Raw genomic sequence first — 26,735 nt, 5'->3', positions numbered from 1 at the left:
AGTTGCAGTGAATAATGTACAAGTAACTGGCTTGGGGTGGGGGGGGGCTGAATACAAATGCATGCCACATTTTCAGAAATTTAGAAAACCATGTATTTATTGCATTCTACTTTACACGTATGTGCTACATTGTGTTGGTCTATTGAATAAAATCCCATTAAAATACATTAAAGTTTGTGGTTATAACATGACAAAATGGATGAAAGTTTTAGAGGTGTAAATATTTTTGTAAGGCATTGTATGTCAAAACATACAAATACACTTTAGAGCACTTATTTTACACATAGCTCTGCTCCTAAGATTAGTAACTGTAACTGTTCATCTTGTGCTTGTTGGCGTAAGAATAATAGTTACCCATCATAAAATCAGTCATTAATATATTATTATTGGAATGTACTATATCTAGAGCCCAACGTGTATTATACGCCATAGGAGAAGCTTCAATATATGGACCTGATGACTGGCGATCAGTTAAATGCAGGTCAGACTGGCTCCTGGAGGACCTGCTCCCCTGCCCGACAGAGGAAAACTATTACATGCGGGTTTGTTTTGTAACAGTTTTTTTTCCTGAACTCGTCCAATGAGAACAGCTGCTCGGGGTCACGTGACACCGTTTTTTACATAACAGGGTTTTTTTTTCTACACTTCTTGGTCCGCTGAGAGATATCGGTGTTCCCTGGACTTGACCGCGAACATTCAGAGCAGTTTGTTGTTCAGCAGCCTGGAGACTGGAGGTGAATGGCAGCCGCGGCACCGAGCAGTCCTGCTCCACATAGGTGAAGCGGGACACTTCCAGTAGACATGCTCCGTATGGGGACTGAATGTGAGAGCATGCTGCATTTGGCAGCTGAAGCTTTCCAGGCGAACAACTTCGAGCTGGCGGCGGATATTTACCAGTGCCAGCTGGCGTGTGTAGGGGACCCGGGGAGCCGGCTGGAGCTGTTGGTGAAGCGGGCTGACGCGCTCGCCTTTGGGGGCAAAATCGCAGAAGCTTTCGAGGTGTACCGACAAGCCTCTGAGATAGACAAACTCAAACCTGCTCACCTGTCCAACCTCGTAGATTACCTGTCGGACAGTATCCGGAGACAGGACCGGGGTGGGATTCATGGCAGCCGCTGGAGGACGGGGAAGGAGCGTGGCGTCCCGGGTAGCGGGTTTGAGGACTTCTCCTGCGGGATATGTCTGAGCTTTCTGTTCGAGCCGGTGACTTTACCGTGCGGTCACTGTTTCTGTAAGAAATGCCTGGAGAGGGAGAGGAAGGAGAAGGAGAGGCCGGTGATGTGTAAGGAGTGCAGGGACAGCTCCAAGGTGGCCGACCTCCAGACTTATAGGGTAAATGTGGTGCTCAGCAGCCTGCTGGCCAAGTGGTTCCCCACCTTCCACCAGGCCGACCGGCTGAGGCGGGAGGGGAACGGGCTGTACGCCGAGAGGAAGATGGAAGCTGCGCTAGAGAAGTACAACCAAGCTATTCTGACAGGTAATTACCATGTCTGTCCCAGGTTTAACCTGTTGTTTTTACTAGTTTATAACAGCAGGGTGCTGTTGGGTGTGGTTATAAAACTACAATTGAATTACACAACACTCTATCATTAGTCCAGAAAGTGTGTCACGTAGTGGGTGACAGTGGTACCCTGCCGCCATGTGTTGGGTAACAGGGTTAAGTAGGCTGGGCCAGTGGACCAAACATTACGTAAGCACGTAGCCCGCCCCACTCATTGTGTAACGTGAGACAATGAGACAGTAGAATATAGGTCAAGGGTATCATTGCAGGTCACATTGGCACAGGCAGAGTCAGGAGGGACATGAAGCATGTGGAACCTTTACATAAATGATTAGTCAGTTGTTTAATTTCATCAATGATATAACAACCCCAGTGCATTCTGGGTTGGTTTGCTTCCTGGGCTTGGTGCGTTTTTTAGTCCATGATGCTATGGTTGAACTGTAACCTGGTAACACTTGTAGGCAACAGTCTTGAGTGGCTGGAAAACATGCCCTGACCTGATTTAATAAGCAGCAGCTGATATCTTTTTCAGTACCTTTGGTCAGCATGTTAGTACATGGAGTGCTATGCAGATGTAATAATTCCTGTTTTACACGTTTTGTCCTTTCACAACCTTAAACCTCAATGTACTTTATCAGAATTTTCTGTGATAGACTAATATTAAATAGGGGACAATTGTGGAGTTGAGGGGAAATGATACATAGTATTGTTGTGACACTTGAGCTCCATCCACCATCCTGCCAACTCCATGCTGAAGAATATTAGTTTTTTTAGAGGAGTGGGGGATTAGAGCAACAGAAAGTCGTGCATAATTCTAAATTGGAAGAAAAACAGTGACAGACATGTATTCAGCTCTCCTTACCCTGATACCCCATAAGACAATTCAGCCCGGCTAGCTACATTCTGGAGTCACGATATTAGTAGAGTGAATATGACTTTGTGTTGTCTCGCACTTAAAATCCCGATAAACATTTGAAGTTTGTGGTTGTAATGTACCAAGTTCAGAAGGTAATATTACTTTTGCAAGGTTGTGTGAAAGAAAATAAGATGCATAAGGACCAAGAGTTTTTGACTTCTGGGTTCCTAGCACTAAAGCATATACAGTACCTCCCTGTTCAGACAGACGCAGACTGGGGTAGACCAGACTGTGGGTGATTGTTCTGAGTTACTCTCAGAGCTGAGCATGCAACATGTTGTTCAGTGCTCACTGTGGGCCTAGGTTTTAAAATGGATGTGTTGGCAGTGATCTAAAATGAACATTAAAAGCCACTTTTCCCAAGCTGTCGCTCATATTGTCAAGCATTGAGGATAATCCAAGTCTAATAAAGTCGGATGAAGCACAATCATTACCCGGGAAATTACATAAGATTGTAAATGGAAAGTTTAACATGTAAGATAAAGTACTTTAATATTTAGCAAAGAACATATGTGCAGTTTAGATGCAGTGGAATTGATAGTGAATCTGTCTGTCAGTGGGATATTAGGACATTATAATGTTAGTTGTGCTGTAGACATCCAGGTGGAACAACAGCAGCATCATTGCAGTCTTTAGGCCAAATGGTGCCTAAAGATAGCAAATCAGAGGTTAGCATGAATGCATCCACCTTCCAGAAGGAATCTGCATGTATCATCTTAATGATGGATTAAACAACAACGACAGGCTACATTATGCCAATTTATCTATACCGTACCTGTTTTAGGACTAACTTCATTCTGCGTTGTGATATTTGAGTCACAGAGTACTATGCAGTTAGCACAGAGTGTACAAAACATGCGTCCTACCCTCATCTAAAACTGGAAAGTTCAGAACTGGATGTAGGTTACGTCCAGGCTGTGGTTTCTGTTTCCACATGTAGCTGTTATCACCGAGCTTTGGGCTGAGGCTGGAACTCTGTGGCCTCCTAGTTCTAATTAGTACAAGTCTGTGCCGTCGGTTCGCCTCTAATCAATATGTCTTGTGTCCTACTTGAATGGAGATGCATGTATAAATAATCCCTGTTGCCTATGGGCCTTTCCAGCACTTCCGTTCCTAATCTTAATGGTGTGAGTGAATTAATGTGAGAGCACACACAAGGAGCTGTAGAAGGCTTCGCTTTGATTCTCGAGGGGCCAGCTGCGACATTTGCATAAGTTCCTATAGTTATGAAACCTGCAATATGGGTAACCTTGATAGTGGTGCATGGTTTTGCAATCTTTTTCATAACACATTTTGTAATGTGGAATCTGGTCGTTTTTTTTTTTAAGACATACCTTCTGCCACATAACTGGGGACCATATATGGACAGCAAGCTGAGGTTTCCGTGACATGAGCAAATGACCATGGATTACATAAAAACAGTTTATGTACTAAACGGTTGTCCTTTGGAGTGTCTTAGGGGTCACAGTGGTGAAACAGTCAGATTAGGAGACTGGCAGAGTTTTCTAATCGAATGACTGATCAAGTGTTTTTGCCAGACACTTATCATGTTCCAACTTCAAACTTTAATGTACTTTTTTGGGATTTTCTGTGTTAGTCACAAAATTGGTGCATAGTGGGAAGTGGTTTCATGTTTTTTTGATGGATTTATGATTTTCTATGTTTTTGACAAATCAAATCTGAAAAGTGTGGTGTGTATTTGTTTTTGACCCACCTGTGTCAGTACTTTGTAGAGCCGCCTTTCGCTGCAATTACAGCTGCAAGTCTTTTGAGGCGTGTCTCTACCCACTTAGCAAATTTTTGCTTGTTTGTAATTGGAGAGCATCTGTGAACAGCAGCTTTTCAGGTCTTGCCACAAATGCTTGGACTTTGACTGGACCGCTACAAAACATGTATATGCATTTGGTTTAAATCTTTCCATTGCGGCTCTAGCTGTACATGCAGGTCCTTCTCAAAATATTAGCATATTGTGATAAAGTTCATTATTTTCTAAAATGTAATGATGAAAATTTAACATTCATATATTTTAGATTCATTGCACACTAACTGAAATATTTCAGGTCTTTTATTGTCTTAATACGGATGATTGTGGCATACAGCTCATGAAAACCCAAAATTCCAATCTCATAAAATTAGCATATTTCATCCGACCAATAAAAGAAAAGTGCTTTTAATACAAAAAACGTCAACCTTCAAATAATCATGTACAGTTATGCACTCAATACTTGGTCGGGAATCCTTTGGCAGAAATGACTGCTTCAATGCGGCGTGGCATGGAGGCAATCAGCCTGTGACACTGCTGAGGTCTTATGGAGGCCCAGGATGCTTCGATAGCGGCCTTTAGCTCATCCAGAGTGTTGGGTCTTGAGTCTCTCAACGTTCTCTTCACAATATCCCACAGATTCTCTATGGGGTTCAGGTCAGGAGAGTTGGCAAGCCAATTGAGCACAGTGATACCATGGTCAGTAAACCATTTACCAGTGGTTTTGGCACTGTGAGCAGGTGCCAGGTCGTGCTGAAAAATGAAATCTTCATCTCCATAAAGCTTTTCAGCAGATGGAAGCATGAAGTGCTCCAAAATCTCCTGATAGCTAGCTGCATTGACCCTGCCCTTGATAAAACACAGTGGACCGACACCAGCAGCTGACGCACCCAGACCATCACTGACTGTGGGTACTTGACACTGGACTTCTGGCATTTTGGCATTTCCTTCTCTCCAGTCTTCCTCCAGACTCTGGCACCTTGATTTCCGAATGACATGCAGAATTTGCTTTCATCCGAAAAAAGTACTTTGGACCACTGAGCAACAGTCCAGTGCTGCTTCTCTGTAGCTCAGGTCAGGCGCTTCTGCCGCTGTGTCTGGTTCAAAAGTGGCTTGACCTGGGGAATGCGGCACCTGTAGCCCATTTCTTGCACACACTTGTGCACGGTGGCTTTGGATGTTTCTACTCCAGACTCAGTCCACTGCTTCCGCAGGTCCCCCAAGGTCTGGAATCGGCCCTTCTCCACAATCTTCCTCAGGGTTCGGTCACCTCTTCTCGTTGTGCAGCGTTTTCTGCCACACTTTTTCCTTCCCACAGACTTCCCACTGAGGTGCCTTGATACAGCCCTCTGGGAACAGCCTATTCGTTCAGAAATTTCTTTCTGTGTCTTACCCTCTTGCTTGAGGGTGTCAATAGTGGCCTTCTGGACAGCAGTCAGGTCGGCAGTCTTACCCATGATTGGGGTTTTGAGTGATGAACCAGGCTGGGAGTTTTAAAGGCCTCAGGAATCTTTTGCAGGTGTTTAGAGTTAACTCATTGATTCAGATGATTAGGTTCATAGCTCGTTTAGAGACCCTTTTAATGATATGCTAATTTTGTGAGATAGGAATTTTGGGTTTTCATGAGCTGTATGCCAAAATAATCTGTATTAAGACAATAAAAGACCTGAAATATTTCAGTTAGTGTGCAATGAATCTAAAATATATGAATGTTAAATTTTCATCATTACATTTTAGAAAATAATGAACTTTATCACAATATGCTAATATTTTGAGAAGGACCTGTATAGGGTCATAGCACTGCTGGAAAGGGAACCTCCCCTCCCAGTCCATCCACTCTCTTGCTGCCACAAACAAGTTTTCTTCAAGTATCATCCTAGATGTAGATCCATCAACTCTGACCATATGTTCTCTAATATTTATAGCAGTTTACCTTTTGGTCTCATCTGTATGGACCACCTTCTTGAATTGAGTAAGGGTTCTGTGAGAGGTCCTAACCCTGGGATATTGCTTCCTAAGTCAGCTTTAAGTCTCTCTAGTGTATTCTTTTGCTCCTCATGATGCTGTATTATAACAAACCCCTGAGGCCCTCAATGGACAGCTGCATTCATTCTAAGATCAGACCACCCAGAGGTGAAGCCTATTTACTAATTAGGTGGCTTCTGAAGACAGTGGGCTGCACTTGATCTTATTTAAGGGACCATTAGAATAAAGAGGGCTGAATGCAAATGGCTGCCACACCTTTCAGATATTTGGTTTTAACAATCTTCACAATCTTGTGTCATTTTCATCTCACTTCTAAATTAAGTACAATGTTTTGATCTATCAAAAATCCCCATTAAAATCCATAGAATTATGTGTTTGTAATATGTTAAAATATAGAAAAGTTAAAGTGGTATGAATAGATTTCCAGGGCAGTGTAATGCAACTATGAAACTTGCCTGAACATTTTTATCTGTTTTCTAGTATTTCTGACCCAAAAAATGTCGTTTTCCTTCAAAACGTCATTTAATGGTTGATAAATGGTTACTGGACTCACAGAGGACTAAAAGAACAGCTTTCATTACTGTATTTGTTTCTCATTTTACAATTATTAACCTCCCCGAAAAAAACAAAAACAAGCAGACAAAAAAATTTACAGGCCTATTCTACTTATTCAACTATTCCTCAACTCTGTAACCTTCTCACTTTCTGTTCTTTGTGTTTGTCTCTCAGCACCCACAGACCACATCCTGTTCAGTAATCGGTCTCAGATCCACTCCAGTCTGAAGCAGCATGACAGGGCCCTGAGGGACGCTGAGATGGCCTGCAGACTGATGCCCTTCTGGTCCGAGGTAAGGTTGACATCTCCTCTGTATAAAGTGTCATTTGTTAGTTATTTATTAGCTTACAGTTAGAATAGGAAGTAATCGACTGTCTCCTTGACAACAGTGTCATGTTCGTAAGGCCCAGGCCTCGGTGTCATTGGGCAGGACTGAGAATGCTCTGAGAGAATACCTGATCTGTCTGTCCATAGAGCCAGACTGTAGGCTGGCTAAGACTGAGGCTCACAAAGTAAGCCCATCTTGCTTCACATCAACATGGTTTTGCATTTAAAAGATCCAAGCTGAAACAATTTCCAGGCTGCAACTTCCCTTTTATAATCTGTGCAGAATTCCTGCTCCTAATCAGTATAAATGTGTAGGCATTTTAAATGAAAACAGTCACTTTAACACTGCTTGCTGCCTTCCCGCAGCTTCTTAGTGACTTCCTGGCTCCGGTCACGGATCAGGTTCCTGAACACATCTCGGACTGCACCAACTTCCTGTCTTCCAGAGCACACATCAAAAACAGCATCATTGAACCTGTCCAGGTAAAGGTGCTCCTCCTCCGATATCATGACATCTTTTCTTTCCACCACTTCCTTTCTGAACTCTTTTCCACTACTACTCTACCCATTTAGACCCTGAGTCCTGGCTTGTCGTCTTCAGAATCCCCTCCCTCAGCAGCTAGGTGGTCAGATGGGAGTCTCGGAAAAACGAAGTCACATCTCCTCAAACGGAAACGAAGGAGCACCGAAGAGGAGGAGGAACCACAGGAGGAAATCAGCTACCAGAAGAAATTCAAGTGTGGTGAGCATACCACCCTAGCAAAACCATATTGTTCCTGTTAGCAGCATTCGTGTTGTTCACTGTCTGAAAATGTCTCCTGCAGAGCCACTGCTGGGCCTGAATTCTCTGGGCTCTGTGTCCAGTGACCTCTTGGACCCAACAGATCTGGAGTGTTCCCTCTGTATGAGGTAATGTTTACAGTCAACCTTCTTGCACTTTTTCAAATTTTTTATGTTACAATCACAAACTTTAATGTAATTTATTTAGATTTTTATTTTCCTCCCCAGTCTCAGGTCTTTTGCAGCCTAACAGTTTTTTTTCCAGTACTGATCCATATTTAGCTCCATCCTGTTTTTTCATAAGCTCTGACCAGTTTCCCTGAGCCTGATGAAGAAAAGCATCCCTAAAGCAGGATGGTACCACCACCAGGTTTTACAATGGGGATGATGTGTTCAAAGTGATATTTTGAAACCATGTAACCTTTTTCTTTAACTTTACCGTAATGCTGTGTTTTGTGTGGCTCTATGACAAATAATCTGAATAGAAAACATAGAAGTTTGTGATTGTAATGTAAATAATTTTGGATTCATACAGCAAAGTACACAAGAAGACAATCTGGACAATAAATCTATGTGTTGATAATCGTCCCCGTGATTTTACAGTGTTGGTTGTCTTTGCATTTCCGTCCAGACTGTTCTACGAGCCGGTAACAACACCATGCGGGCACACTTTCTGTCTGCAGTGCCTGGAGAGATGTCTGGACCACAACCCCAGGTGTCCACTGTGCAAAGAGGAGCTGTCTGAGGTACATGCTAGATCAAGGATGTTTCTCCCATGAAAACTGCTGCAGTCAGGCTTTGCTTCTTCTGATTCATTAATTGTCCTTCTGTGTCTTCCTCCAGTACTTGGTCCAGAGGCAGTATTGTAAGACAGTATTAATAGAGAACCTGATATCCAAGTATCTTCCTTCTGAGTTCATTGAAAGACAGAAAATACACGAGGAGGAGATGGCTGAGCTCTCCAAGTAAGTTATTAAACACCCTCAGCTCTTCTTCTTTCTGCTTTCTTTTTGACTGCTGTTCATGAAAGCGAATGCATCGTTTCCCTTCTTGTTTTTCTTCAGTCTCAACAAGAGCGTGCCTATATTCGTGTGCACCATGGCCTTCCCCACTGTGCCGTGTCCCCTCCACATCTTCGAGCCCTGCTACCGACTGATGATCCGCAGGTGCATGGAGACGGGAACCAACTGCTTCGGCATGTGTCTGGAGGACGACCTCAAAGGGTTAGTGGTGGAGGCAGTACGGCAGCTTATTTTTCTATAAATTTATGTAAACACACAAAATGTAACACATCTTCCCTGCAGGTTCGCCGGCTATGGGTGTCTGCTGGAGATCCGCAACGTCAAATTCTTCTCGGACGGCCGATCAGTGGTGGACACGATTGGCAGACGGAGGTTCAAAATCATTCAGCACCGTGAGAGGGATGGCTACAACACAGCTGATGTAGAGTACCTGGAGGATGTGAAGGTGGGTTAAAACAAAGAGGTAAATGCTTAAGAGAGACCTAATGAAGGAGGTTAAAACTCTAAAGTGTGTTCATATATATTTACAGGTGGAGGGCTTAGCAGAGCGTGAGCTGCAGTCGCTACATGATGCAGTGTATGACCAGGCTCTGGTCTGGGTCAACTCTCTTAAAGCTGAGCAGAAGCAACGCATCGAAGGACACTTTGGACCAATGCCTAAGAAAGACCCTGAACTCCAGGTACATGCAAACAAACACCTTTTTTAGGATGAACACAGCACCCCACACAATTTTTGTTAAAGATTGGTAAAAAGCATTAAAATAAAATCATCTTTTATTATATTCAATGGGACACAATGCCACTAAAATAATTCAAGATGCCAAGCAGTGTAACACGGTCCCCAGGGTCTTTGGAATACAAACTGTCCCACAGCATGACACATCACCTATCGTAATTAACATTGTACTTATTGATCATCTCACCAGGTGTTGCTCTGTCTCTTTGTCCCTGCAGGCTAGCCCCAACGGCCCCTCGTGGTGCTGGTGGTTACTGGCTGTTCTCCCTCTAGAGGGCCGGGCCCAGCTGCCGTTCCTCGCCATCACCTCCCTGAAAGATCGCCTCAGCGGCATCCGCAAGGTTCTTCTCTTCATGTCGCAGAGCAGGCCCCGGTGAACTGATAAATGCAGTCTACAAGCTACGCACAAGCACACACCCTCCCTCAGAGCAGCTGATGACCAGTTCTTCCGTTCATCGCACAAATACCAGCCCCAGCTGCACTTCAACAGCAAACTTTATAAAACAAGGAAACATAAGGAATATGTTAATCAAATATCTTCCATGCAAAACCTTTGCTCGGCAGCAAAGCACTGAGGGTGGAGGACACGCAGAGCTGAGCTATGTTCAGACAGGAGGCGGTGAATGACTTAAAGTGCATCACAATGTAGGTTTTAATCAGGTTTTGTCACTAAGGTGCAGTATATTGTTAAAGCGCTCACTCTGATTTTCTCTTTGACTGTTCTTTGAATTCTGTGAAGAGTCTCTGTGTCATCTGTCCAGGTTCCCCTGATGCCCCTCTGGGCCTCCTCCTTTTCTTGCAGCAGTCTCTAGTTTAGTTGGAGCTAAATCCAGCTGCTTATGTGAACGTAGCTTTAAAATGACACCAAAACAAGCTCTTCCAGTTCAGATACATTTCAATCCATCTGGTTTAAATTAAATCAATCATTAATCTGTTTAAATGGACCTAAACTGAAGAGAACATTCAACATGTGTTTATATGTTAGTGCATTCAAGACATTGAATTAGTTTAGTATCACTAGGCTTTAAAGATTATTACTCTAACAATAAAAATATAAAAATGTGTGTGCAGAATGCCAGAATTATGAGTTTCAAAGCCATAATTCTGCTTTTGAAATGTTGAAATTCTGACTGACTGACTTTCATAATGGTTTTAAAAATTACACAACAGGGACTTTAAAACTGATAATTATGGCATTGAAAAACTGATAATTATGTACTATGTAACTAAATATTACTTTTCATCTCATAATTATGCCTTTTTTCAAGTTGCTGAAATGGGCTTCCATGTCCTTCTTTCTTCCAACTGTCCTCCTTCCTTGATCCCACCATTTGTCTCTTTTTCATCCAGTTAAATAACATCAGACTGAACCTTCATGGCTTTAAGGCTCCTGATTTTGTTGGACTTTCATTTTTTATTAACCATTATTTATTTGGTTGTTATTTATGCATGAGGTGACATTGTTTACATTACACAATAAAAGAGATACTGAGCTGCTCACTTTCCTCTGATCCAACCTCTCTTATTTAATACTCAAATTATCAGTATGAAGCTTTAAAAGAAATTCATGAAAGCTGCTTTGGAAAGTTTTTGGAAAATCCTATTTTAGGGAAGATTATTTAGATGACTGGTGTCCTGAAACAAAGGAAACATTTTACTGGACATTTAACATATTAAAATATTCTTTCATCAGCCGTTTCTGTTGAAGGAAACAAGCATTCCCATAAACAATTTGAATACTGTTCTCTATTCATTGACTTTATTTGACCATCCTTTTTATTTTAAGGACAATTGATGTGTAAAGAGTTTTCTGTCAACCAGTGAATCTAAAAGTGATCCCCAACGTGTGCATTTTGCAGCGAGGAAAGGCTGGTGCCTTTTATCCACACACAAGGAGTAGATCCATTCACAAACCTTTATCTCAGTGTTCCTGGAAAGCAGGTCAACACATTTAAAGCAGATTTAAAACAAATGAAACATGAGGAAACACATTTTTGGGGGAAAAATATGTTGCTGAAAAAATCTTGAGGCCTTGCTCTGTGTTATGATTGTTTTTAAATGCAAAAGCAAATCTTTGAAAAACATAAGAGATTGTTTAGCTTTACCTGTTAAAATATTTTATTTTGTATACAAATGTTTGATTTTTTTACATGTTTCTATGTCAACATAGTTAATGTAATTAATTTTTTCTTCACTTATTTGTGTGTTTGTCTGATGTGTCAATGTACGTAAAATGTCTTGTCAATTCATTCACATTGTAATATTTTTGAAAGGGCCAAAGCAATGTAAAACTGGACATTAAGGAACCAGGAATATTGTAGAAGGTTGCAATACAATTACATGTACAGTAAATAGAGCATTTAGGCATGGGCTGGTATTAGATTCTCACAGTATGACATCTGTACTGTGATCGTCCATGTTTTTAACAAGCAGAAATATTTCCAAACAGCTATTATTCTTATTCCTGAATCCGAGGGAAAAATATAGTAGCCTTCTCAACCAGCTGACCAGCAGTGCACAGCAGTGGGTGCACTAATTCCGTAGGAACAGTGTGACAGAAAATGTCTGAAAAGCATAACTTTTTAATCCCCTGGTACACCTTGATGTCGACTACATGCCCATGCCTAATGGCACTGTTAGGTATTGAGTGATAGATCTACTGGAAGATGGTTGTCTAGACTGGCATTTTACCAGTTATTCTCAATACAAGGTAATTGTCTCCTATAATTAGTGTTTTTCAATGTTATTAATAGAAACTGGGAAAGTCATTGCTAACATGGGCAGGACAGGAAAGGGAACATGTACACTAATTATAGACATGTCCAATGTAAAATCACATAAATTAGAAATATCTGGTCTATCACTTGTGTTCGGATTGATTCATACAGGTCCATATGTTCAGTGAGTGAAATATAAATATATATATATATATATATACACACACACATGTGTGTTACCAATGAAATAAACACATGTAGCAATAATAAAGCTTGAACATTTTACTTGCATCTTGGTTGGATTGTCTGTGTTGCCTTTATTATTTTGTGGCTTCATGTCATTAAGACTTGAAGTCATAAAGCAATAACAATTGTGCACAATAATAAGAGGGAAAAGACTGCTTATTACTTTATTCAGGTTTTTACTAATACTTCCCTCGTCATCAAAAATGTGAATACAACGGTTGGCTTCAGTTGAAGTCTAATATATTAATATTTTATCCTTCATAATGCAAATTTTGTAAAAACATTTTGTACACCTGTGTACTATATAAGTAATTGATCAACTGAATTTATTTCATGACACCTAAATGCTAACATTAAGAATAAGAAATACCCCAAAATGTTTTTTTTAGGAAAGCTAGTTAGCTGGCTATCCTGGCAGCATTAGGTGTTGCTAGGTTAGCAGAAATTAGCAGCTAGGCTAATATTTATTTTTCCTTTTTTTAAAAAAAATATTCAAAATTAACAAATGGGGAAAAATATGTTAATTAGACACAAATCAACATAATGGAAATTACAAATAGTTGACTTATTTAACATTTGAGTTTATTTGAATTTAAATTAAGCTAGCTGTGCTCTACAGCTTCCTGATTAGTGAACACAATCGATGGGCCCTTCTAGAAAAACAAGCACCCTTTATGTCAAATTTGCTCTTTTGCCTCACACACCAGCTGGCCTTAAACTCAGTTTCATCCACTGAAATCTTCTGAAGAGCATAAGCAATTTCAAATATCACAGGTTGTTTACTACAGGCTACAGATTATACAAAAACATTTTATTTTTATTTTTTGCCATACCATGAATTGGGAGCTCAGGAATAATTAAGAAATTATTGCTTGAGAGACCGCCCATTTTACAGGCTGTGATCCAGTTGAGCTACATGTACAATGAAATGTACAAGTAATGTTTCCTGAACAACAGGCTGAATTTATAGGCATCATTGAGATCTTTTGTAGCACACTAATTTAATAACTGAATATGCTTAGACACTGACATACAGTACAGACCAAAAGTTTGGACACACCTCATTCAAAGAGTTGTCTTTATTTTCATGACTATGAATATTGTAGCTTCACATTGAAGGCATCAAAACTATGAATTAACACATGTGGAATTATATACTGAACAAAAAAGTGTGAAACAACTGAAAATATGTCTTATATTCTAGGATCTTCAAAGTAGCCACCTTTTGCTTTGATTACTGCTCCGCACACTCTTGGCATTCTGTTGATGAGCTTCAAGAGGTAGTCACCTGAAATGGTTTTCCAACAGTCTTGAAGGAGTTCCCAGAGATGCTTAGTACTTGTTGGCCCTTTTGCCTTCCCTCTGCGGTCCAGCTCACCCCAAACCATCTCGATTGGGTTCAGGTCCGGTGACTGTGGAGGCCAGGTCATCTGGCGCAGCACCCCATCACTCACCTTCTTGGTCAAATAGCCCTTACACAGCCTGGAGGTGTGTTTGGGGTCATTGTCCTGTTGAAAAATAAATGATGGTCCAACTAAACGCAAACCGGATGGAATAGCATGCCGCTGCAAGATGCTGTGGTAGCCATGCTGGTTCAGTATGCCTTCAATTTTGAATAAATCCCCAACAGTGTCACCAGCAAAGCAACCCCACACCATCACACCTCCTCCTCCATGCTTCACAGTGGGAACCAGGCATGTAGAGTCCATCCGTTCACCTCTTCTGCGCCGCACAAAGACACAGTGGTTGGAACCAAAGATCTCAAACTTGGACTCATCAGACCAAAGCACAGATTTCCACTGGTCTAATGTCCATTCCTTGTGTTCTTTAGCCCAAACAAGTCTCTTCTGCTTGTTGCCTGTCCTCAGCAGTGGTTTCCTAGCAGCTATTTTACCATGAAGGCCTGATTCACACAGTCTCCTCCTAACAGTTGTTCTAGAGATGTGTCTGCTGCTAGAACTCTGTGTGGCATTGACCTGTTCTCTAATCTGAGCTGCTGTTAACCTGTGATTTCTGAGGCTGGTGACTCGGAAGAACTTATCGTCCGCAGCAGAGGTGACTCTTGGTTTTCCTTTCCTGGGGCGGTCCTCATGTGATCCAGTTTCTTTGTAGCGCTTGATGGTTTTGGCGACTGCACTTGGGGACACTTTTAAAGTTTTCCCAATTGTTCGGACTGACTGACCTTCATTTCTTAAAGTAATGATGGCCACTTGTTTTTCTTTACTTAGCTGCTTTTTTCTTGCCATAATACAAATTCTAACAGTCTATTCAGTGGTTCTATCAGCTGTGTACTCTATCCACCTCCTGCACAACACAACTGATGGTCCCAACCCCATTTATAAGGCTTGAAATCCCACTTATTAAACCTGACAGGGCACACCTGTGAAGTGAAAACCATTTCAGGTGACTACCTCTTGAAGCTCATCAACAGAATGCCAAGAGTGTGCGGAGCAGTAATCAAAGCAAAAGGTGGCTACTTTGAAGAACCTAGAATATAAGACATATTTTCAGTTGCTTCACACTTTTTTGTTCAGTATATAATTCCACAAGAGTTAATTCATAGTTTTGGTGCCTTCAGTGTGAAGCTACAATATTCATAGTCATGAAAATAAAGAAAACTCTTTGAATGAGAAGGTATGCCCAAACCTTTGGTCTGTACTATATATTCTTTACGTTTTTTGTTGTTTGTTTTCTAATACTGGGATTTCAAAGCATACCAATCAATATTTTTTTCTACGAAATTCTATGAAATTAAATCTGGGATAAAAAGATTTATGCATTGTAACTATGGATTTGAAGTCACAGACAGGAATGCTATATGAGTTTTGTAATTTTGTTTTGTCTTTCACAATTACAACAAGTACACAAATTGTTTTCTGTGAATCACACATTAAAACCTCTTACATTCACACTTTTGCTCCAATTTGTCCTAAACTAATGGTGCAAAACAATTTGTGTATTGTAACTGCGGAGTTTTGTAATTGTAGAATGTTTTCTGTTTTTCACAAACACAAAACAATAGTTACACCTCTTCAGATCCTTAACAACAAGTGCAAACACCTATATTAACTCACAAACCTTTATTTTTACATCTTTTCCTTAACACAAACACAAATCAATGAATTCAACTGCATGAATCTGCTGCTGTGAGTCATAAATGCTGCTTTACAAGTCACACATTCTTTTGGTGTGCTTTCACTTTTGCACCAATTGTAGCACAGAAAGTAGAGCTGTGACTTGTAAGCTAATTCATTCAGCAGAGGAGGCTGTCTGCTCCAGACTTACTAAGTATGCAAAAACCACCATATTAAGGAGTTTTTTGGTTTTTTTTGCAGTGTAGTTATTACATTAATTGGTTTTTTTTTCCAACTTCATTTAACACAGGTTGAAATAAGTATGGCAATTTTACAACTGTGCAACTTGATGGTGGACATAATAGAGACTTTCTTAGAGATGAGGACACAAAATTACATTGATGTAAACAAAACAAAAAAACTAGGTTTACAATGGGATACATATTTTAATATTAGTAGGCCTACCTATTTGTGGGAAATTCCAATTACATTTCATACAGGCCTTCACATGTTTCCAAATATTTCAGACATTTCATATATAAATGGAATTCCATTGAAGACTGGCGGTTATCTTAGCCCTCTTTATTTATGAATAAAGAGTTATTCTTTGCTGCATTCATGGAAAATATGGTCTATTCTTTCTACATCATTTTCACAACATGGGCATTTATTTTCATCGTTATTGATTCGGTTTCTCAGTGATTCTTTGGACGGGTAAATTGCATTTCAAATTTAAAATGCATTTCTTTAGGTATTGGTTGTAAAGGGAATTTCAAATATAAAAAAATATAGAGTTCTTACATTTTCCATAGATTTTTTGTCAAGTTTGTAAAGCATATTATTTTAATCTATTTTCCCAGGGAATAAGGTTTCGTTTATACTGTTTCTAATTGTGTAGTTATTGAATATTTTGTCAGTAAGTGAGATACCATTAATAGAGTGGCTAATTGTGGGGTTATAGGTTGATATTCTATTATATTTTGAGTCTGACCAATGAACAATTCTGCTAATGCTTTATGTAATGTGGTAAATTCAACTTTATGTGAATTGAATTTATACTTGATACAGAATTGTTTGTAGTTTAATATGTAACCATTAGCATCGATTAAATGTACCATATACTATATGTTCTTCTCCATCCAATTTTTGTAAAATTATTGCCTTACAGTATGAAGCTATTATTGCATATGATAGTGGAGTATGGTGAGTAGTTATCTACTTATAGTATTTTCCAGTATAATAACACTTGTTTATGGAACTCTGATAGTTTAATGGGCAGTTTATCTATGATGAAAAGGGCAAGAAAAATTAGTTTTAAACCATCTATTTGGTTAAAGATATATTTAGGGACACAATACCAAAATAATTCAGGTTTTTGATTCAGGATTCAACCAATTAATCCTAAGGGTTCCATTAAGGCACTCGATATCAATTACTTTCAGACCTCCATATTGTATTTCTTTGACCATGTGACCTTTTCTGTAGTAGTGTGGCCTGTTTCATCATGTTTATTTGATTGAGAGTCCTAATTAAGATATTTGGGAGAGCAGTGCTACAAGTTGAATATATTAATCTTAAACTTTACATTTAGGATAATTAGATTCGTCCTAATATAGAAAGGCCTTGCCGAAGTTTCGATTTACAATCGCTAATTTAATTTTCAATTGTCAACGTTGATTTTTTTTGTTTGTTTTTGTTATTACAGTTCTTAAACATCAAATTTCAAAATTTAACTTGAGTGTTGGATATTTACTTATACAGCGGTGCCATGAATTGCTAGAAGTCCACATTTTTTAAAATTTATTGTTAGCCATGAGGCATTTGAAAATAATTTTATTTTATCAATTACTATTGGAAACTGTTTTTCATTTTTCAGGAAAAGAGTAATGTCATCTGTTAGCTAAAACTACAAAAAATATATGGGGATTATAATATAGATTTCCACCATTTATTTCTATAATACATCAACTGTCCTGTGTCATGAAATCAACTGCCCATTTTGTTCAGGAGGTTATGCCTCTAATTGCAGACAAAGCTTTGACTGCAGCTCATGTGAGATCAGAATTAACAGAGACCCCTCACAGTCCTGCCCTCCCTCCATATAGAGGCAATAGGGAGTGCCGTGGAACTTGTGTTAGAGATCATTTGCTGGGATGAAGACATCTTTAATGTAGTTTCTCCTGGTGTTTTCGTCATCCACACAGATCCTAAACTTCTAGGTGCCAGTCCTGATGGAATAGTAGTTGGCCTGAATGAGGAAGGAAAAGAAAGTGACAACACAGGGTCAGTTGATCATAATGGTCCTTTCCCAGTGTGATGCAAAGACACTTGAGAAATTATTTACATGTAATGATGGTTTGAACATATGAATAACTTCTCAAAGATGTGCATGGAGAATAAAAACAAGAGAGCAAAAAGTCAGACAAATAATTATTACAATAATTACATGTGGTAATAGAAGGTTGAAGCTTGCACCATCCTGTGAGGTGAAGTTGGCAGCATCATGTTGTGTGAGTGACTTTTCCTAATTGATGGAAAGACCTAGAAGGCAATAATTTTGCCAACCCTGCCAAATACAAGCACAAACAAAACATAGTTTTAACTGTATAAAAAATCAACATAAGAGAAGTATAATATATATATATATATATATATTATATTCGTCCAGACAGAGGCCAGTAAAAGCCACCACGATAAGGTTGATTAATGAACACCCCTTTCACCAACTTGTGAAGAATTAGCTGTCATTAAAATACTTCTGGATACTGATGAAAAGGCCATAAAGAAGGCACATAATTCTAGAAAAGTAAAACTAATTGATAAAATTAAGAAAGACTCACATACTAGGAGCTGTTTGGTGGGGGACTGAGAGCAGCAGCACAAACTCCTAACTGTTCTCATCAGACAGGAGTCAATATTACAGATATTATATATATAATATATATATATAATATACGGATTCTTCATAAAATGAAGAACATTATGGAGAACCCTGAACATCCTCTTCATGAGACTGTCCTACAACAACAGAGTGTCTTCAGTCAGAGGCTTCTTCAGATCTGCTGTAAGACGGAGCGCTACAGGAGATCCTTCCTGCACACAGCCATCAGCATCTACAACGGCTCTTTGAGGAAACCTTCATAATGAGCTACAACAACATTTAATTTCCCTTTGGGATTAATAAAGTATTTTTGAATTGAATTGAATTGAAATGAATTAACCCTAGCACACACAACTGTTTGGAGTTGTACTGTTGAACTAATTCTGAAACAGACTTTTGAAAAGGAATAAGAATAAGATTTGGGCTACCTACTGCAAACCATGTAATCTTTACATAACAGATGAACAGTAATTCATGAAGATATGCTCTTGATTTCCTGAAATGCAGGGGATGTTTCCAAGTTGAAGAAGGAGACAATTGAGATTAGACTACATCTGATTCTAAGGCCTAAAAACAACAACAAAAAAGCTAGGAGGTAGACCTAAATCTGACTAAGCCAGGCCCATGGTTGTTGTTTGTAACTTGTCAAAAAAAATCAAACAGGTACAGCTTGAAAGGAATGGTTGCCAGGAAAAACACAAATTTGTCATATTTCACACTAGCTGTCAAACACAGTGTTGGAGGACGGGTGATCTGGGCATGTTGTGCCACTTAATATCAAAATTCAAGATCTGGTGTCTATAATTGCTTTATGTCTTTTTACTATTTATTAAATAAAAACAAATAAAATATAAATAAATGGGAGCTATACATTTGTTATACCACGTGCAGGTCAGTTGTTTAGAGGGCATGCCAGGAAAAGTTCTATCCTACATCACAAACACAAAAGTGTTGCGCTAGCTAAATGCTACTGGAAATGTATCTCAGATGAGACAGTGTGGTGGAGGACTTGTGATGCTGTGGGCCTGTTTCCTATCCAGGTAATTGCTAGATCTTTGTGTTTAATTGTGTTTTATTTGTTCCTTTGCACTCTTCTTGTTTACTAGTTTATTTTCTGTTTCCTTTCCAGTTAATTCAGTCAGTGTGGTTAGGTTTCTTTACTTTTGTATTCAGGTTTTCTTTATGGGTTCTTTGTTCTTAGGTTGTTATTGTTGTTCCTATGTTCCCTCTAGTTTCTCTGTTTACTTTAGTCATGATTATTCTAGTTTTCTTTTTCCCCATTGGATTATTTATCTTTGTCTATAGGTTTGCTTGGTCTGTGTTTCTGTTTATTGTTTATTAGTTACTTTGCCCATCCTCAGCCTTTGTATTTGTTTCACCTGTTCCTTCTGCCTCCCTGCCTCCTTGTCACATCTGTTCTCTGTTCCATTGATTATCTGCCTTTGTTATCTCACAGTATATAAGTTGGTTTTGTGTCTTTGTTCATTGCTGGTTCCTTGTGTTCGTCACACCTTGTTTTCGTCCATGATTATGCTTTGTTTTTTTGCCACGCCTTGCTTTGGGAAACCTGCAGTGATTTTGCTACGTTTTTTGACCTTGTAAATAAATCTTTGAATTACAAAGATGATCCTGCCGAGCTCTTGTCTGCACTTTGGTCCGATCCAAAACCACACCGTGACATGTATTACAAATAGAAAACTAAGAAATCACATTCACGTATTCACAGCATTTGATCCACCATTGGCAGCAATTGTAGCCTCAAGTCTATTTGAATATAATTCCACAAGCTTAGCTCACCTATTTTGGCTTTGAGCTTTGGTTTGCTGTCCTGCTGAAAAATGAACCGTCGCCCCAGTCTGAAGGTCAAGAGCGCTCTGGAGCAGGTTTTCATCCAGGATGTCTCTGTAAATTGCTGCATTTATCTTTCCCTCTATCCTTACTAATCTACCAGTTCCTGCTGCTGAAAACATCCCCATAGCATGATGCTGCCACCACCATGCTTCACTGTAGGAATGGTGTTGGCCTGTTGATGAGTGGGACCTGGTTTCCTCCAAACATGACCTCTTGCATTCACACCAAAGAGTTCAATCTTTGTCTTATCAGGCCAAATAATTTAGTTTCTCATGGTGGGGTACTTTGTGTAGAACTCCGAGGAAAGAGATTAATTTGATACCATTTGGAATAAGGCTGGAAAAAGTGCAACACTGTGAATACTTTCCGGATGCACTGTATCCAAGTGATAGCTACTACTGATTGTTGCTGGGTAATCCATTAAATAGTTTTAACATCCAGACAATCCTTTCAGAGCACAAACATTGCCTTTCTGAAAAGTTTTACACAAGTTTCAGTGATTTCTTTAGAACTGCATTGCCCTCAGGGAAGACAAATACTACCCTTTCTCTCGTCTGATTCCTGCCAAGTTGGGTGGTTATATAACCCGAACATGAGAAGGTCAACAACTACCAGTCGTCACCATGGATACTTGGCATGGGCTAACACACATCGTACATCTTGGCTGATGGACTTTAAAGCCTGCATCTGAATGTGACTGTGCAGGTGTCAGAAGTAGGCCAGCCGGCAGCAGCTTTACCTAATACACCCAGAAAAGACTTCTGGAGAACTTAAGTAGCCGGCTCAGCCGTTACAGCTTCCTGTTCTTCACATTAAACATGCATTGTATCAAAAGCAAAGACCGGCTCAAAACCTAGATCTATTTATACAAGCATTCACACGGCAGTCCCCAGATTAGCTTCTCATGTGGAGTAAATCAACAACAAACAGGAATGCACAGTTGTCTGTCTCAAGACTAGTTTTCTAGGGATTCTGTTTTTTTTTTTAACTTTAGGGTTTCTGAGAGAGTGAAACGGAGTTTAGATGAGACACTGATCAGATATAACACCATGATCTACAGTCACGTCTCTGTGGTAACTACAGTCCTCAAACTCTAGAGCACGTGGAATGTAAGCTTCCTCAAAGTCTGTGATATAAATCCCTTAAAATGACAGGACCCCCTCTAACGTTTGTGTTAAGTTTTCACTTTATCTTTCCCTTGTACTTTGTTGCTCTTGCATTACTGCCAGTCACACAAGTAATTTGATCTACCAGATCATCCTACAGCTTTGCTCTTCCAAATACTTTCCAATTAATGATCAGTTGTTGATCATTAATTGCAGGCTGCATCCAGCCTTAAGTAGGCTGATGTGGCTGTTTTCAGAGGACAACATAGCAGGTGTTTGCTTGTGGACAAAAACAATGAATTACACAAGAGCAGTGCAATTAGCATTTTTGTTATAATATTGGTGTATATTTTGTAGATAAGGGAAGGTTTTACGGGCATGTTTGAGACATGTAAATGTGCTTACGATGATAGTGGAAAATGAAGAAATGAAAGAATGCAAAAAGGCGGCAAAGTAAAAACAAAAACAAAAACTGGAAGTTGCTGGAATCAAACCAGGAAGCACACGCTTGCCGGCCAGCGGCTCAACCCAGTAAGCTGCTGATCAGCACTGTGCTGATCAGCTGTCTCCAGTGTTCACAGGCATTTTTAACACCTCCCTGAAGACATGCCATGTGCCACCCTGCTTTAAAGCATCCACTATCATCCCTGTCTCCAAGAAACCAAGGACCACAGGACTAAATGACTTCAGACCCATCCCCCTGCCCTCTGTGGTAATGAAGTCCTTTGAGCACCTTGTGTTGACCCATCCTAAATCCATCAAAGACCCATTTCTGGATCCCCTGCAGTTTGCTCACAGAACCAACTGGTCTGTGGATTATGTAATAAACATGGCCCTTCACTACACCCTGCAGCACCTGTACTCCCCAGGAAGCTACCAGGGGTTATTTTTGTGGACTTCAGCTCTGCTTTCAACACCATCGACCCGGCCCTTAGGCAGGACAGACTCTCCCAGCCGAGCGTGCCCGTCTCCGGCACGCTGGACACAAACTGTTTTAGACTCTCCCCTCTGGCAAATGGCTGCGGTCCATCAGGAACAAAACCTCTCACCACAAAAACAGCTTCCTTCCTTCTGCAGTTAGCCTCATTAACAAGGCCCTGGTCCTCCACTGACATTTCCACCTTGCAAATAATACGAATATCTCAGCACATGTAAATACTATTTTATTTCATTTTATATTGTTGTTGTATTCTCATAACATTCCTATGCAACTTGTTTTTGTTTACCTATACATTTCTAGATGTATATATGTGAACTGTATGTCAACTGTATGTGTGTCTATGTGTAGCACCATACCACCAAAGCAAATTCCTCGTAAGTGTGAAACACTACTCAGTTTTTTTCTGATTCTGATCTTGAAATGTTGCTTGAGGTTGTCCTTTTTCAAGAAAATACATTTAATTGCTCTTGATCTTATATTGACTATTAGTTTTGGTGTCACTGATGAGCTTAGTAGTCTATCGGAAAAAAGGTTGACTGCTTCAGAAGTTCCGGTTCACCAGGCTGAGTGAATGCTTCTTCTTTTCACTGTGCGATTTTCACACTTCCTATTATCCTACCCTTCCTGATCTTAGATAACAATGATGATCACTTGACCATACACTTTGAAACACTTTCTGATCATTGTAAAAAAAAAAACATGATTCATGTACTTGGCTGGTTGGCAGGACACAAGTGGTGGGCCAGGAGGTTCTTTCCCCAAAATAGGTTTGGTACTCCTGAGGTCCATGCTGGATTATGGATGTGTTGCTCATATGTCAGCCCCTGAGTCTAATTTTGCATAAACCTAGATGCCTTGAAATCGTAGGCCCTGAAAACATGTGGTGGAACATTCAGAACATGGTCAGTATCGGCAAGGCAGGTGGAAATGGGTGATGCGCCACTAAGAAGATCTGAAATGGTGCTGACAGATTCGGCCAGTCTCCAGTGGCATGTGGCAATACCTCTTGTAGCCCCCATCTTAAATGACTGCTGGCAGCCTAGGAGTAGATCATTCACAATATAGCCCTCGAGCTCTACGTTCCTCCGTCGCTCCCTGGGTTTTACCACTACTTACATGTAGCCTTTAATATCCAGAAAGAACTAAAAGCGCAAGTAGACACACGGAGCATGGTGTTGCCTTGTTCACAATTACTTTGATAAATACTACCCATATTCAGTGTTAGTGTTGACTGGATGGTTCTAAGGATCCACATAGTGGGGCTGCATGTTCCATCTATAGAAGTAGAATATATCATTTAAAATACAGATTGTATTTCCATTCATTCTGTTGAACTGCTAGCAATTCATTTGCTTTACAGCTGATAGAAGAGAAGGGGTTGAGTAGGCCATTCAAATTCCATGAAATAAGTCAGAAATCAAGTCACTCGTCAGCGTTTATGAACACAGGATGACAAGAACCCTGGGATGTCAGTGATACCGGAACACATCTAGATAACATTGAAAGAGCGGCTATTAGCTACTCTGCCAGCTGCCGATGGACAGCAGAAGAAGAAGAATATCAATGATGGTGGCTGCTTGCACGCCTGTTCATCTCAGGTGCCCAGTCGAAGCTCCCAATGACAGGACCCCCTCTAACGTTTGTGTTAAGTTTTCACTTTATCTTTCCCTTGTACTTTGTTGCTCTTGCATTACTGCCAGTCACACAACTAATTTGTTCTACCAGATCACCCTACAGCTTTGCTCTTCCAAATACTTTCCAATTAATGATCAGTTGTTGTAAGATCAAATATCTTAGAGGCATATGTACAAGTCAACTTTGAGCTGTATCTTCTCTCGTGCACTTCTTCACCTCTCAGGTTCGCTGCCTGTTACTGTGGATTGTTGGCCATTGGTACATAAACCCGTCCATCTTGAGTATCTCTGCTCATTGCTCTTCTGTTTGAAGACAGAAGAGTGAAGTGCTGGACAGCATTTATGCAAAAGGGGTAATTAAGACAACCATGCCTTGAACTTTTCTTTCTGAGGTTCTGCAGAGAAGCAACTTGTGCCAGAGAGTTTCCAGCAGAAACCCTGTCTCTAATCACGTTGATTGAAGCGGTTTTGACCTGGAGAAAAAGGTATCAGAACCGCAGTTCTGCATGGAGTTCAGTCTGCTACTGAGAGTTACCACATTCCTTAATTCTGAACGGACCTTTCAGCCTCGAGACCAATTATTTGTTCTGTGTTGTGTTTTAAAGTCAAGACAATCTTTATTGGGTGGTTTTAAACACAGATCAGGCAAAATGTGCCATCAACATTTATATGCAGCAGATCCCAGGAACAAGCAGGTAAAATGAGCATCTTCCGCTGTGGGACAGGGTACTTACATGGAGATAGGGTGAGGAGCTTGGAGTAGAGCTGCTGCTCCTCCACATTGAGAGGGGTAAGCTGAGGTGGCTTGGGCATCTGTTCTAGATGCCCCCTGGACATCTCTCTTGTGAGGTCTTTCAGACATTTCCCACTGGGAGGAGGCCCAGGGTACGGCCTAGGACACGCTGGAGGGACTATGTGTCTTGGATGACCTGGGAACGACACAGGCTTCCACCAGAGGAGCTGGAGGCAGACAGGGAAGTCTGGGTGTCTCTGATGAGACTGCTGCCTCTGTGACCTAGGCCCTTTTGACTTGTCTCCAAATGTAGCGTGTATTGTTGTGGCCATAAAGTGAATATTTGGTCTAATCACTCTAAATAACTGCCCCAGAGGTTCTGGAGCTCATCTTCACTTACCTTCTACGGCAGATCATTTAATGAATCTTTTCCTTTCCAACATGGCTCTGAATCAAGCACCATCAGTGCAGCACTAAACATGCAGGGGTCTGTCAGAGGCCCTGAAACTCACTGACCTTTTATACAAACACAGAAATTACAAGCGAACAGATCACAGGTGAGGCTGGTTACCTATAGTGACCATTTAGACCGAAGTGCATCAGCTTTCCTTTGTTTTCAAGCCAAAGCCTTAAGGTTATATACATAAACTTTTGATCAGGGTTGTTTGGGTAGTTTCTATTGTTATACTAATTTAGAAAGCGCAAGCACCACTGCTTCTGATAAAAAATAAAAAAAACTACTTCACCCAACACTAACCATGAGTGAAAAAGGTTTTTTAATATCATTCATATGTGAAAAATGGCCAAAAAAACCATCAGAAATTCTGCCAGGGTATATAAACCTATGAGCACAGCCGTGATCCCACCCATTTTGAATTTACGCACCTCACTACCCAAGGGCGTAATTTGCAGGGGGGTTAGAAGGGTTATGAACCCCACAAAAATCTGATCAAGTCAATATGACCCCCCCAATATAATAACATCACTCCGATTTACAAATAAATAATGCATAAATAACTTGTTGATTTTCTTTTATTTACCTTTGCCAGCAAAATAACATCATCTGGTAATGTAACCACCCCCTCCTCCTCCTCCTCCTCCTCCCAAAAACTTGGTGTCACCCAACCCGCTTTCTCCAGCAAGCCTTCTCTGTTTGCTGTACTTTTGATTCAGTCAGTGTGGTTGTACTCTCAATAAAGTGGACAGACAACGATTTTTCCCTGTTGGTCGACAACACCACCTTGTAACAAGAGCGAAAATCAAAATGAGGTAAATATATATGTATTGCTAAGTTAGTTCTGGGGCTGAAGCTCCAGATGTTTTCAAAACAGCCCCGATTCTCATGAAAGAAGACATTTAGGAGTTCATGTCTGTTCAAAAGATGCATTAAGCCCCAAAATGACAGACTTCACATTTTTATTTATTAAAAACAATCAGATTCGTTTCATTTGTGTTCCATATAATCACTGCCCACTCTACCCAACCTGACAATGAGTCTAAAGGAAAAGAAGACAAAAAGTGGTTATTTGCACAACTACGAGGACAGGCTCAGGTGGATAGGCAATTTGTCTATAAACCTGAAAGCTGGCTCAGAATGGGCTAATTGTAAGCTAGTGCTAATCACTGATTCACCCAGCAAGACATGAGGTGGAGGTTCACTAATGAGCATCATCAGGGTCATGATGAGGGACTTTCACCTGAGCTACAGGTGAAGTTAAATGGCCTGGCCGTGATAGAAAACAGTAGGAACCGTCTCTTTGAGCTTCTAGTTGGATCTGCATCAATATGTGAAAAATATCTGATCTTTAGTCAAAAGGTTCATGACAGGAGGAACATATTTGAATAAAATGCTCAGATAGCTCACAGCATAATTAAAATAAATAAATGTGTTTTTAGGGGGTTACCATTCCATTAAATCTAAGAAAACCAATTTTATAGCAGTTTTCTTTTTAGAAATGTAGGAAATT

At 40.2% G+C, this 26,735-nt stretch overlaps 1 protein-coding gene across 1 annotated transcript; it reads left to right on the top strand.

Annotated features, from left to right (window-relative positions):
- Positions 1 to 556: 556 nt before the first annotated feature.
- On the top strand, positions 557 to 12,599 carry LOC124861009 (LON peptidase N-terminal domain and RING finger protein 3-like). Its single transcript, XM_047354637.1, has 12 exons — positions 557 to 1,477; positions 6,895 to 7,013; positions 7,111 to 7,233; positions 7,415 to 7,531; positions 7,622 to 7,790; positions 7,873 to 7,957; positions 8,460 to 8,574; positions 8,672 to 8,793; positions 8,893 to 9,051; positions 9,133 to 9,295; positions 9,381 to 9,530; positions 9,805 to 12,599. Exons 1-12 carry the CDS (start codon positions 802 to 804, stop codon positions 9,961 to 9,963), a joined length of 2,157 nt encoding a protein of 718 aa, XP_047210593.1. The 5' UTR covers positions 557 to 801; the 3' UTR covers positions 9,964 to 12,599.
- Positions 12,600 to 26,735: the final 14,136 nt, after the last annotated feature.

This window comes from Girardinichthys multiradiatus, chromosome 23 (genome assembly GCF_021462225.1).
Source record: "Girardinichthys multiradiatus isolate DD_20200921_A chromosome 23, DD_fGirMul_XY1, whole genome shotgun sequence".
Classification (NCBI taxonomy): domain Eukaryota; kingdom Metazoa; phylum Chordata; class Actinopteri; order Cyprinodontiformes; family Goodeidae; genus Girardinichthys; species Girardinichthys multiradiatus.
Note: the sequence above shows the minus strand (reverse complement) of the source record. Positions and strands in the feature narration are given on the sequence as shown.